The sequence below is a fragment of the Typopeltis vanoorti genome, chromosome 5 (assembly GCF_054136105.1).
Source record: "Typopeltis vanoorti isolate ZY-2024b chromosome 5, IOZ_Tvanoo_1.0, whole genome shotgun sequence".
NCBI classification, from domain to species: Eukaryota; Metazoa; Arthropoda; class Arachnida; order Uropygi; family Thelyphonidae; genus Typopeltis; species Typopeltis vanoorti.
The window spans coordinates 145,358,751-145,373,857 of NC_143553.1; the positions used below are offsets into that span (position 1 = coordinate 145,358,751).

Here is a 15,107-nt window from a genome sequence, read left to right on the forward strand (position 1 = left end):
TCAAATGGAGAGAAGAGGAAAGGAATAAGCAAAGTCTCATTGAATATGTTATTGTTGATAATGATGTTTTCTCCCTGGTGCAGGACACCAGAGTGTACAGAGGATTTGAAATTGGAAGTGATCACTATTTAGTCTTGAGCAGGATAAAACTGAATTTCATATTGAAAAGAATAACATGTAAGAAAGTTTTAAAGCAAATAAAAGTTGAGCAGCTCTCAGATGTGAACTGTAGACTAAAATACACAAACGTTATTGAAGAAAAAATGAAAGAGTTTGAGAACAGGAACCAAACCTTGGAGATTCAATGGCAAGCCTTGAAGAAAACCCTAATGGATTCAGCCAGAGAGGCATGTGGTGAGATTGTCTGCAAGGATAGAAAAATCAAACTCCATGGTGGACACAGGAAGTTAAAGAGGCAGCGAAGGAAAAGAAGAAAGCATATCAAAAGTTTCTGGCAAATAAGTCAGCTTTTACTCTTACAGAATACAGAGACAAATGTAATTAAGCGAAACACTGTGTAAAACTTGCTAAACAAAAGTCATGGGAGGACTTTGGCAAGAATATAGAAAATAAATATCAAGAAGGTGGCAAAATGTTCTGGAGGTTGTTGAAGAAGCTTAGAAATGGAGGAAACAGTGCTGTAAAAGGAGTTAGAGATGATAAAGGTGACATGAAAATGGGAGAAAAAGATATCTTTGAAGCATGGAGTAATTACTTTAAAAAACTGCTAAACGAAACAAGCAGTGATGACAGCACAGTGGTAAAAAACACTGACCAGGCAGGCAGTCAGGAATACATATCCATACTTGAAGTAGAAAAGTCATTAAAGGCTTGAAATGTGGAAAGGCAGCAGGAATAGATGATATTCAACCAGAAATGCAGAAGTATGGTGGTATAAAAGTCTTAAAAGTAGAGCTCTAATAGTGGCTGCACAGCATAGTTCAGAAAGCCTGGACAGAGTGACGAATTTCCGATGGAGTAGAGCTCTAATAGTACCCATATATAAAAAGGGAAATAAAACTGAATGTGAGAATTACATAGGTATTTCCCTACTGAGTGTTCCTGGTAAGATATATGCAAGTATACTTGAGAAACAGTTGAGAAGAATTGTGGAAGAAAAGCTGGTTGAAGAACAAGCTGGATTCATGCCAAAGAGAGGCTGTCAGGATCAGATCTTCACTTTACAACAAATAGTTCAGAAAGCATGGGAATGTAACAAAGATCTCTCTTGAAGTTTTGTAGACCTGGAAAAGGCAGGTTACAAGGTGCCAAGAGAGAAGCTATTCAATGTGCTACAGTTATATGATGTCAATGGGGCATTATATCAAGCAATACTTAGTCTTTATTTGAGTTTTTATTTCAGCAGTTAGAATTGAAGGAAGTACAGGAAGATTCTTTAATGTTAAATCTGGTGTGAGACAAGGATATATATTAACGCCTCTGTTATTCATTATCTATATGGATCACATAATGAAGGAAAGTGGTATTAAACATGATATCAAAATTGGAAATGTTAATGTCAGCTCTTTGCTTTATGCGGACAATGTTATACCTCTAAATAAATCCACTACAAGTTTGCATGATTCCCTGACTAAATTGAATAACTGTTGTAATAGATATGGTATGAAGATCAGCATTAAAAAGACAAAGATAATCAAAATAGGTAGAATTGTTGAAAATGTCAACTGTGTTGTCAATGGGGAACCTGTGGAACAAGTAAAACATTTCAGATACTTAGACACGATTTTTACTGAAGATAGTAAAATAAATATGGAAATAGACAACAGAATCAAAAAAGCTGGTATGGTAGGCAGTCAATTGAATGAATTCATATGGAATAAGAGAGAAATTAGTCATCATCATCATCAAATTCCTGCCATGTACCCTCAAGAGGTGTACAGGATATGACAGTACTACATGAAAAAATTACATCATTACTAACTTCCTATCTACAGTTTTCCTCCAAATCAGTCTGTTACTTGTCAAGACTCCAACATTATCAGATCTTATATTTCTATCGTCTAAGGCACTTTGTACCGTATCAATCCACCTATATCTTGGTCTTCCTCTGGGTCATTTTCCTGCCAACCTGCCACTGAACACTTGTTTGCTAATCTTTCCTCTCCCATTCTATTTAAGTGACCATACCACCTGAGATTAGCTCTGCTAACGCATTCCTGAAAGTTGACAGTGTCAAGTTCTTTCCTTATATCCTTATTTTTAATATGATATTGCCATTGATGCCATCTGTTCACGCCTCTAATCTTTCTCAGGACTCTCATATATACGGTCTCTAGTCTTTGGTCAAGTGTTTTACTTCTGACCCAGCTCTCAGATCCATAAGTTAAAACTGGATTGAGCACTGTCTTGTATACAGCTAATTTAGTGTTCCGACTAATTTCTCTCTTATTCCATATGAATTTATTCATTTGAGTTCCCACCATAACAGCTTTGCTGATTCTGTTGTCTATTTCTATATTTAATTTACCATCTTCAGTAAATATCGTTCCTAAGTAGCTGAAATGTTTTACTTGTTCCACAAGTTTTCCATTCACAACACAGTTGACATTTTCAATGATTCTGCCTATTTTCATTGTCTTTGTCTTTTTATTGCTGACCTTCATACCATATCTATTACAACAGCTATTCAATTTAGTCAGAGAATCTTGCAGACTTGTAGCGGATTTATTTAGAAGTATAACATCATCCGCATAAAGCAAAGAGCTGACGTTAACATCTCCAATTCTGATATCAGGTTTAATACCACTTTCCTTCATAATATGATCCATATAGATAATGAATAACAGAGGGGATAATGTACATCCTTGTCTCACACCAGATTTAACATTAAACCATCTTCTTGTACTTCGTTCAATTCTAACTGCTGACTTACAACTCAAATAAAGACTAAGTATTGCTTGATATAATGCCCCATTGACACCATATAACTGGAGCGTATTGAATAGCTTCTTTCTTGGCACCTTGTCATAAGCCTTTTCCAAATCGACAAAACTTAAATACAAATCTTTGTTATATTCCCATGCTTTCTCGACTATTTCTCGTAAAGTGAAGATCTGATCCTGACAGCCTCTATTTGGCCTGAATCCAGCTTGTTCTTCACCAAGCTTTTCTTCCACAATTCTTCTCAACCATTTCTCAAGTATACTTGCATAGATCTTGCCAGGAACACTCAGTAGGGAAATACCTCTGTAATTCTCACATTCAGTTTTATTTCCCTTTTTATATATGGGTACTATGAGAGCTCTACTCCAATCATCGGGAATTCGTCCCTCTGTCAGGCTTTCTGAACTATGCTGTGCAGCCACTGTAAGACTTTTATACCACCATACTTCAGCATTTCTGGTCGAATATCGTCTACTCCTGCTGCCTTTCCACATTTCTAGCCTTTGATGGCTTTTTCTTCTTCAAGTATGGATATGTATTCCTTACTGCATGCCTGGTCACTGTTTTTTATCACTGTGCTGTCATCACTGCTTGTTTTATTTAGTAGTTTTTCAAAGTAATTACTCCATACTTCAAGGATATCTTTTTCTACCGTTTTCATGTCACCTTTATCATCTCTAACTCCTTTTACAGTACTCTTTCCTCCATTCCTAAGCTTCTTCAACAACCTCCAGAATATTTTGCAACCTTCTTGATATTTATTTTCTATATTCTTGCCAAAGTCCTCCTATGACTTTTGTTTAGCTAGTTTTACACAGTGTTTCGCTTTCTTACATTTGTCTCCGTATTCTGTAAGAGTAAAAGCTGACTTATTTACTAGGAACTTTTGATATGCTTTCTTCTTTTCCTTCACTGCCTCTTTAACTTCCTGTGTCCACCATCGAGTTCTGATTTTTATATCCTTGCACACAACCTCACCACATGCCTCTCTGGCAGAATCAGTCAATGTTTTCTTCAGAGTTTGCCACTGAATCTCCAAGGTTTGATTCCTGTTCTCAAATTCTTTCATTTTCTTTTCAATAATCTTTCTGTATTTTACTGTACAGTTCACATCTGAGAGCTGCTCAACTTTTATTCGCTTTAAAACCTTCTTACATGTTATTCTTTTCAATATGAAATTCAGTTTTATCCTGCTCAAGACTAAATAGTGATCACTTCCGATTTCAAATCCTCTGTACACTCTGGTGTCCTGCACCAGGGAGAAAACATCACTATCAACAATAACATAGTCAATGAGACTTTTCTTATTCCTAGCCACTTCTCTCCATGTGAATTTGTGCACATTTTTATGTTGGAACATGGTGTTAGTAATAACCAGTCCATGTTCTGAGCAGAAATCCAACAGATATTTGCCATTATTATTAGCTTTGCTCTTTTCTCCAAATTTTCCCAAAATATTTTTGTATGTCTCACAATCATTTCCTACTCTGCTATTTAGATCCCCAACAAGGACCAACTTTTCCTTTTTCATTGTGTCAGTTGCTTTTTCTAAAGCCTCAAAAAATTCCTCCACTTCTACCTTAGTAGAACCTTCTGTGGGACCATAGGCACAAATAAGTCTCATTGTACAGTTCCCCATTCTCATATTTGCCCACATTACTCTACTTGAGACTGACTGCCATTCAAGAAGATTAGCCTCGTATTTTGTGTTGAATACTATGGCTACTCCTTCTTTTCCTTGATTGTCATTGCCTGAATATAACATTTTGTATTTATTGCTCAGAAAGATCTCACCAGTTTTTGTCTTTTTTGTTTCAGTCACCCCTTTTATGTCGATCTGGTACTTATCTAATTCCTCAGCTAGCTCCATTTCTTTGACATTCAGGCTTCTTACGTTGATAGTACTGATCTTTAACTCTGGTGATGTTGAGTTGGGGTTTGTTTTCAGATTTGTTTCAGTAGCTGACTTTTCGCTGTTCGCCCTGGTTCCCTGGAGAAAACAACGAGGTCCTTGTTTAACCGGGCGACGCCCCAGCTGGCATGAAATTTTGTCATGTTGTACCATCATTGTTTATTTTGGTTTAACCAATAAGTATACAATTTGGTCGGCTAAATCCCAAATTGCCAGCCCATCGTTCAGTATCAAAGTAGATACCCAACAGGGTGCACCACGAGAAGGTTAGGATTGGACATTAGGTCAGAAGCCCTGGTCGGTTCTCCGCATTCCTTGAAAGGCTATGTGGAGGCCTCCTCTTAGTTATACAGCTTTGACCCTTAAGCACCCCCAAAGAAATTAGTTGGAACGCTAAATTAGCTGTATACAAGACAGTCTTCAAACCAGCTTTAACTTATGGATCCTTATGGATCTCAGAGCTGGGTCAGAAGTAAAACACTTGACCAAAGACTAGAGACCGCAGATATGAGAATCCTGAGAAAGATTAGAGGTGTGAACAGATGGCAATATCATATTAATAACGAGTATGTTAGGAAAGAACTTGACATTGTCAGCATCCAGGAATGCGTTAGCAGAGCTAAAGCAGGCGGTATGGTCACTTAAACAGAATGGGCAAGGAAAGATTAGCAAAACAAGTGTTTTCTGCCAGGTTGGCAGGAAAACGACCCAGAGGAAGACCAAGATATAGGTGGATTGATATGGTACAAAGTGCCTTAGATGATAGAAATATAAGATCTGGTAATATTGGAGTCTTGACAAGTAACAGACTGATTTGGAGGAAAATTGTAAATAGGGAGTTAGTAATGATGTAAATTTTTCATGTGGCACTATCATATCCTGTACACCTCTTGAGGGTACATGGCAGGAATTTGATGATGATGATGATTAATGCAGTTCATCTGTGATTACTATCAAATACTATTTATATATATTAATAGTATATCTATGATTAATTCTCACTTGTCTGGTTATTTCCTACCATTCAGAACACTATTTCTATTCTTAAAATACATGAAGATACTATTATGTTAATCTATCATGACATGATTGGTAATGAAGGGTAGAAAAAACATTTTTGCTATGTGTGTAACATTACTATTAAGAACTTATATAACTAACTAGGGGGTCCAACGGCGGCCAACTCACTGAGTTCCGGACTGGTAGGCCGGTTTTCCTTGAATTGTGATGACTCAAATTTTGAAGGCTTGACACTCAAGGTAGTAGCTCCTGAGTTTCAAAACATGACATAAAAAGGCTTATCGTTTTATATATATATAGGGTAGATAATTGCTGATAAAAGATTTGCATTTTTTTTCCACTTTCATATTTTACTGAATACATAATATTCTGACAAATCTCTTAGACATTTTACAATCATGCTCTCTTCTTTTTTGAAATGAAATATTTTTCAGATCTAGCAATTTCTGCAGAAGGTTTTTTCAGTTTGTTATATTTTAATTTTACCCACTACTTTTTGTAATCTGTTGTAAACATTATTTTTGTAAATTATTTTCATTAACCTAAATTCTATGTTAAATTACAATATAATAATCAAATTGATAAAAACAAAGAAAAATCCTAAATGATAAAATGATTCAGGTAATGTCAAATTTTAGTATAAATTTGTCCATTAATAATTTAAATTTTCCATTAATTTTTTTATGTAAAACCTATCTTAAACATTTATTATTAAATGAATTAGTGATCAAAATGAGCAAAAAATGTTTCCTGAACAACATGATTTATTTAGCTTAAAAATGAATTAAATTCCCACTAGCTAGAAGCTATTTAGCAAAACATCCTAAGAAATACATTTCGAATGTACGTAATATGCTGCTTTCCAGAACTGTTGTGTCACAGACAAAATGACTAAATAATACTAGATGCAATATGTGTAAGATTATATACTGCTTGGAAAGAAGTCAATGGACACCCCCCCCCCCCATAGACAGGGTGCATTGTGCCATGTAATGAGTCGTGTTTGAAGCCAGTATAAATTGGAGGAATATGATGATCCGAAGTTAGTGCAACTTTGTCTGGGTGAAATGGCTGCAAGAAGGTAACTGATGGAGTTTGAAAGATACATTGTGATTGGATGCCATGTTGTAGGCTTATCTGTCAGTGAATCTTTGACAAATTGGGCCATCCCAGGTCAATAATCAGCGATACCATACTGAGATATAAGTGCAGGGGGGTCGACAGCAAGTGCTTCCAACAGTGGATGACTTATCACACTTAATAAACATGACCATAGGATGCTACGTAGGACCACAATATGCAAGCCCCGACATTATCCAAAGCAACACAACATCGTCTTTAGTGCAAAGAGCATCTACAGTGGAAATTGGAAGTTTGGAAAGCTGTGCTATGGAGTGACGTTTGTGTCACTCTACGCCCTCTTCCGAGCAGATGGATGGGTGTGGCAGATGCCCAATGAACGTCGCTTACCAGAGTGCATAACCCCAACCATAAAATTTGTAGGTGGCAGTGTGATGGTATGGTCTTGTTTTTCCTCAGACTTCTGTTTGTGGTGCCACGAACATTGAACTCTGAGAGGTATCTGAACATTCTGGACAGTGCAATGCTTCTAATTTGTGGCATATCTACAGAACTGACCAGTGTCTCTTTCAGCATGACAATGCATCATGTCATAAGGCTGCTGCTGTAACTGTGTTTATAGTTCAACTCTATTGAACATCTGTGGTATGAACTGGAGCATTGGATGAAGTCGATGGTCATCTGCCCCACAACAGTTCAGGACCTCATTACATGCCTACAAGAAGAATGGTCCAAAATTCCCATTTGCTATCATATACCCTGTAGGATTGCTGTAGTCAATGCTGCAAAAGAAGATCCTACAAACAGCCATTGCATCCACCTTAATAGATGGACACCATAGCTGTTTGTTTCTCACAATGTGGTGTGCATGTGTAGGTTTCTTTCCAAGCAGTGTATTCGCTGGATGTGAATGAAATGCAAATACTAGTTCAGGCTACCTCTACTGGAATGGGGGGGGGGTGCAGATTTTAATCATGTCTAGATATCTTGCCATACAATGGGTAACTTTCAGATACAGAAAATGTTATCTTTACCATTGGATTACAAAGTATATTATATAATACTTGACAAGAAAGTACATTCTTGTTTTACCCAAACATATGCAAACAAAGTTTGTACATGAAATATTGATAACTAGTTTGCTTGTACACAGAGACCGACTCCACATCAGTTGTCTCAGTATATAACATAATGCATAAATATAGGAAGAGCCACTACTAGAGTAGTATTTGATGTATCAAGGTCTCATCAGTGAGAACCTAACATAGGAAGATACCAAGGTTAAATCAATGCAGAGATATGTTTTCTATATACAAGTAGTAGAGTTGGTTGGTGTATCACCATATTGTTAAATATTCTGGATCAGAGATAATTGAAAGTTTTACTTTTGAGTCAAAAATATTTAATATGGTGATACACCATTGCTCCTTGTATATAGAAAATATGACTTCTGCATTGATTTAACCTCGGTATCTTCCTGAGTCTGGCTCCCACTATGAGACCTGAATAAAGGTTGAAAACAGTGTGGATAGTGGCCCTTTCTATAATGTTTTTGCGTTATAGAGGAAATGAGCCTACATACTGTATATGCACAAATGTGTATGTATGTAATGAATGATATATGTTCACATTATACCATGTTTTATTTGGCAAATTAAAGTTTTCAGTTACTGTACAAAAGAAATTCAGGCAGGCATGTGGATATGAACTGTCATAGCATAAGAAACTAGTTTTGTTTGAAGAATATGGAAGCAGTAACCAGGCAATAAATGCAGATTAATATGAACTGCTACTAGTTCAATAAACAGATTTATTCACATTGTATATTTCGTAGCTTGCATTATAGTGGTGTGAATAAAAACTGTGGTTTACATCTGGCCAGATTTACACAGTTGAAGGATGTGGATGAATTCTGTTTTCAAATAATTGCTGCTTGCAGTTCTGACACACCAAATGTAATAGAAAGCATTGGTGAAAGATTGTGTGCCATCCTAAATGTATATCAGGTCCTCTGGAAGCACTTTTGTGGTAGCTTATTGAAGCTAATAAGGTTCGGCAATTTTGAGCAAAGGTTCTTCATTCTGTCTGTTTATGGTATTTATGAAATATTTATAATTTTTGTTAATGGTAATAATGCTGCCAGATGTGCTGTATGTAGCTTGAATGTTAAAACTACAGGCATAATTCCAACCAGTTCTGAGACCTGTTTTAAATATCTGGCAGGTCTAAAGGATGATTTTTATACTAGTCTGATTTGTTCTAAAGTTCTTTTTGATGTAGATGGTGAGTTGTTCAGGTTGAAGGTTTTCTTCCTGGAAAACCTTTCATTCTGCAAACAAAGAACATACACATCGTTCACAGACAGGCAGATGTACACGCACTTCATGGCCATAGCTGTGTCAGCTGCAATTCCAGCCAGCCAACCTTAATGCATAGTATTATGCATATCTGAAAGGAGGATACTAAGGCAAATAACATGAAGTTATCAGCTGGTATATACAAGTACCCTAGTCTTAAAGATACTTCACGCACAAACATTGTTTGCTTACTATAATTTCTTGGCAAGTTTAATTTTGTTTAAAACTAAGTGAAAAAAACTCAATTAAATTATATACTGAAGCAGTAATTTTATGGCAACCCTAATTGTTCAAATGCCTTTTTTTTTTTTTTTTTAAATAATCACTTCCTTCTGAGAAGCAAGTTAGTTGTCTCTGTTTTGTTTTTGTAACAGATGTTTTGAAGTTCTCAAAATGCCTTGGATAAAATCTCAGGCAGAATTGTGATTGAAGTAATTTTTCTGAATTGTGTGGTTATGTTTCATATTTTTATCTTATTTGATGAAGAATCACATATTTCAGTTTTCTCATATACGGTGAGTTATCTTTGTCCCTTTTTGAACCAGGTATGTTTCATGTGTTGCTGGGTGTCCTTACGAAGGTCATGTTAAGCCAACAGTAGTTGCAGAGGTAGGTTATGATAGATAATATATATATATATATATTTTTTTTTTTTTTTCTTCTTTTTTTTTTTCACATATATGATGTTTAAATTACACATCAAAAATCTTTTGCATTTTCATTTTTTCTTTAAATTTTGACTTACAATCAATATTACTGATATGTAGTTTATATTCTTTTCTACTCATATGAGCTGGACATTTTTCAGCGTACTATAACAGCATATGGGTCCTCTAGGATTGCATAATATACTCATGCTTTGCTGTCTGTCATGTATTATCCCCCCCCCTCTCCCCAGTTTTGATTGTACATATGGATTCTGTCACAAGCAGTCATGACCCACAATTAGATTTCATGAAAAAAAAAACTTTTTTGGCATTTCAACGATTAGGGTTGCCATAAATTTTTCAAAGTGCATCTCTACCTTATAGTCTTGTTTTCTTTGTGGCAGCTAACAGAATGTTAAACTCCACCTTCTCTGTGTATCCAACCTTTTAGTTATGGAGAGTAAGATAACAATATTCTTCATCCTGAAACATTTCAGGAGCCTAACAAAGTCCCAACCAAGTACTGATACTATAGATACAGCATTTGGTAACAGAAGTAAGAAACAAAAGATATATGATAGTAGGATAAAGGTACCAGGATTTCTGATCATCCATGCAACAAGCAAAAAGCCAATAGGGATAAAATGTCACCCTTCTTTATCCAAAAGGATTTTGAAGAACTGGCAGGCCCTTCCAAAACTGTCAAGAAATTGCATTCTGTGATATCCTTGTGGAAACAGCAAAATTCCAAGAAACTACTGAGAGTAGCTCTTACAGTAGAGCTCTTATAGTACGCATGTATAAAAAGAGAAATAAAACTGAATGTGAGAATTATAGCGGTATTTACCTACTGAATGTTCCTGGCAAGATTTATGCAAGTATACTTGAGAAACAGTTGAGAAGGATTGTGGAAGGAAAGTTTGGTGAAGAACAAGCTGGATTCAGGCCATCAGGATCAGATTTTCACCTCATGACAAATAGTTGAGAAATCATGGGACTATAACAAAGATCTGTATTCAAGTTTTGTAGACCTGCAAAAGGCATTATGACAAGGTGCCAAGAGAAAAGCTATTCAAAGTGCTACTACAGTTATATGGTGTCAATGGGGCATTATATGAAGCAATACTTAGTCTTTATTTGAGTTATAATTCAGCAATTAGAATTGAAGGAAGTACAGGAAGATGGTTTGAGGTAAAATCAAGTGTGCAACAGGGGTGCACATTATCCCTTCTGTTATTCATTATCTATGTGGATCACATTATGAAGCAAAGCAGTATGAAACCTGATATTAAAATTGGAGATATTAATCTCAGCTCTTTACTTTATGCAGAAGATGTTATACTTTTAAATAAACCCAGTATAAGTCTTCAAGATTCCCTGACTAAATTGAATAACTGTTGTAATAAATTTGGTATGAAAATCAACAATAACAAGACAAAGACAATGAAAATAGCCAGAAACATTGAAAATATCAACTGCATCGTGAATAGAGAACCTATAGAACAAGTAAAACATTTCGGCTACTTAGGCACAATTTTTAGTGAAGATGGTAAATTAAAAATGGAAATAGACAACAGAATCAACATTGCTGGTATGGTAGGAAGTCTACTGAATAAATTTATATGGAATAAAAGAGAAAAGACAATTGTTCTTCATAAAAGCATTTCTGTTAATTTCCCAATTTTAAAAGAAGAAGAATGGCTGGTATACTTGCACAATTAGGAAGTAATCCTTTCAGTACTGTTGTTGGCCAAAAAATTGGTAAGTTTTTAGCAGGTGTATTTCATAGCTTTTTAACATGATTGTTTAAGTTTTGTGTATTTCTTCCTTTGCTGTGATTGAAATATTAAACGTTAACGAAAACAACTATGTTCGAGTGGTGTGGAATTTGTGGACGTGTGGAGTGAGTTTGATGGGCGAAAGGATCTATATAGGATGGATGGCTTGCATTTGAATGGTTACGGTGTAAGAAGACTTGAGAAAGTGTTGCTGAATGTGGTGGATGTGCAAATTCAGGGAAACTAGATTTATTAAGGGAGAAGCAGATATACAGTCCTTAGAGAGGCAGTTGAATGTAAGAATGAATATAATATGCCCGAGCAAATAAGGACAACAAATCAGAGTGGGATAGTTAATATAAGGCATCAAGGTAGGGTTGGGGCTAATGGGGGTCTTAAATTCATGTACACTAATGCTAGGAGTATTAGGAACAAGAAGGAAGAGTTTTTGGCCATGGTTGGCACTTCCAGACCACAGGTTATTATTAGTGAAACATGGCTGACTGTGGATGATATAGCTAGTGTGATTGAATGTGATGGGTATAGTGTGTGTTCAGGAATGACAGGGAGAATAAAATGGGAGGAGGAGTATTGTTGATGAGCTGCAGCCAAGGAGAATAGAAGTTGAATTGCAGGATAGAGAAAAGAGCACATTTGAGGCCATTTGGTGTGAGATTGTGGCTAGCAGAACAAAATATACAATTGGGTGCTGCTATAGACCAGGTGATGGAAAAGATGGTGGTGACAGTATGCACAAGCAAATAGAAGAAATGAGTGGAAGGAGGGTGATTATTATGGGAGATTTCAACTATGGTCGCATTGATTGGAGTGAGGAGAGGACTCGCGGGAGGAAGGAATTGGATTTTATGCGGTTATTGAGGGATAACTATCTGCGACAGCATGTAATGGAAAATACTAGGGGTCAGAGAGTGCTTGACGTTGTAATTACATCTGAGGATTTGGCTGTAACAAATATGACCACATTGCCAAGAATCGGTGAGAGTGATCATAGGGTCTTGACTTGGGAGGTGGTTAAAGGTGTAGAATTTTCCATTAAGACAGGGTACATGTGGAATTATCGGGCTGGAAAGTATGACAAGCTTAGGAGTTTGATTGGTTCAGTGCCATGGCATGTACAACTGCAAGGACTAGAAGTCGATAGTGCATGGGAGGTAGTTAAGAAGTGTTTGCATGAAGCAATGGCTGACTGTATACCTAGAGTCCGAATAATAAATCAACTAGGGGTTAAATGGATGAATAACACCATTAAGCTTGAGCTGCAAAAAAAGAAACAACTATGGAGGAAATTTAAGGAGAAAGGTGACCCGCAGTCACACGAACGGTATAAAGCGCAGGCCAGAAGGGTGACAAGTGTGGTAAGAAAAGCAAAAAAGGATTACGAAAGAACATTGGCTATGCAGGCTAAAGAGAATCCTAAACAGTTTTTTAGATATGTAGCAAGTAAAAGGAAAAATGTACATGGCAGAATGATTTTAAAGAATGCTGATGGTAGGGAGGTAACTGAATCAGTTGATATAGTTGAATTACTGAGTGAGCACTTTGCAAGAATATATCATCCAGGTGGTGACATTGCAGAAACGAATGTACCAGTAGATTATATGGGAATTGTGGTGGGATTGGATGGTATACCAGCTCGTGTTGTACGAGAAGTAGCTAAAGAATTGTCAGTACCCTTGACCATTTTGTTTAATTTGAGTCTAGGGTCTGGGTTACTATTTTCTCCTCTTTCCACTCCCTCGGGAGTGGAAAGAGGAGAAAATAGTTCCACTGCATAAAGGTGGTTCCAAGACTGCTGTTGTAAATTACCAACCGATTAGCATATCAGGAATCATTGTCAAGGTCTTAGAGAAATTAGTCAAGAAAAGAATACAGGATTGGATAGATGAAAATGGGATATTGTATGGGGGACAACATGGTTTTATAAAGGGTAGATCATGCCTCAGTAACTTGCTCACGTTTTATAACACAGTGATGGCAGCACTGGATAGGGGTAATGGGTTTACAGTAATACTACTGGACCTTGCCAAGGCTTTTGATAGGATACCACATAGAACCCTAATCAGTAAACTGGAGCAGATGGGGATAGATATAGGGTTTGTGAGATGGATAGGAGGGTGGTTGATGGAGAGATATCAGAGAGTGGTTTATTCAGGAGTAGAGAAGTCCAAAAGACGGCCTGTGACTAGTGGTGTGCCACAGGGTTCTGTTCTTGGACCACTGCTTTTCAATTTGTTCATCAATGATATAGGAAAGGATTTGAGAGGAAGTGTTCACTTGTTTGCTGATGATGCAAAGTTGGGTAGAGCAATTATGAGTGCACATGATGTCAAAATTTTACAGGATGATTTGGATAGTTTGGAGGACTGGGCTAGGAAAAATGGATGTCAATTTAATGTGCCAAAGTGTAAAGTTATGCACTTTGGGGTGAAAAGAATAGCAGCAGTATATTGCATTGGTGGAACTGTACTCCAGGAGATTGATGAGGCCAGGGATTTGGGAGTGTTGGTGGATAGGGAATTGAAGTTTATGGGGCACATTGCAAAAATGACTAAAACAGCTCACCAAATCACTTGGCTTCTGAAAAATACTTTAACATGCAGAGACAAACAAGTTGTTGTTCCTCTGTATCAAGCCTTGATAAGACCCCATCTGGACTATTGTGCCCAGTTATGGGCACCAGGGTTTCTTCGTGATAGGGAGGAAGTGGAGAGGATCCAGAGACGAGTGACCAAGATGATAGCAGGTCTGTGGAATGAACCTTATGAGAATAGGTTGAAGATTTGTGGGTTGCAGAAATTGGTCGATAGGCGAAGGAGGGGTGATATGATTGAGACATTCAAATTACTGAAGGGTTTCTATAAGATTGATCCAGAAGATATTTTTGAAAATATGACTGGTGGTGGGAGGACTAGGGAGCCATGAATGGAAGCTGGGCAAGAGCATGGTTGACAAGCGTGTTAGAGCTAGGTTTTTTACTTGGAGAGTAGTGAATGAGTGGAATAAGCCTCCAGAGTCTGTTGTGGGTGCTACGACCATGAATGAGTTCAAGGCAAGGTATGATAGATACTGTGGGAATGTCGAATAGTTGTTCTTGACATGATGTTAGGGCCCCCCCCTCGATGAGTCTGTCGACTCCTTGGAGTTGCCCGGAACAATAATAATAATAATAATAATAATGTTCAAATCTCACCGTGGGCATGGATGTTTGTGATTGTCTGTGAAAAATAGTGGTGGTAGTCGGTAGTAGATGGCACTGGTGTAGATGATGAAGGTAGCTGTGGTTAGTGAAGTGGTGGAGATGGAGAGTTGTAGAGCAGGTGCCCTCCCTCGATGAGTCCTTGAACTCCCTGGAGGTGTTATGTAATAATAATAATTGCAGAAGTTTCTT

The 15,107-nt window shown here is 37.0% G+C and overlaps 1 protein-coding gene across 2 annotated transcripts in view; it reads left to right on the forward strand.

The window, feature by feature from the left end:
* Nucleotides 1–15,107, forward strand: part of Hmgcl (hydroxymethylglutaryl-CoA lyase) — a 145,900-nt gene that overhangs the window by 101,825 nt on the left and 28,968 nt on the right. For both annotated transcript variants that reach the window (XM_090392814.1, XM_090392815.1), the window contains exon 7: nucleotides 9,819–9,882. In XM_090392814.1, coding sequence (XP_090248940.1) covers nucleotides 9,819–9,882 — 64 coding nt within the window. The remainder of the gene's footprint in view (nucleotides 1–9,818; nucleotides 9,883–15,107) is intronic.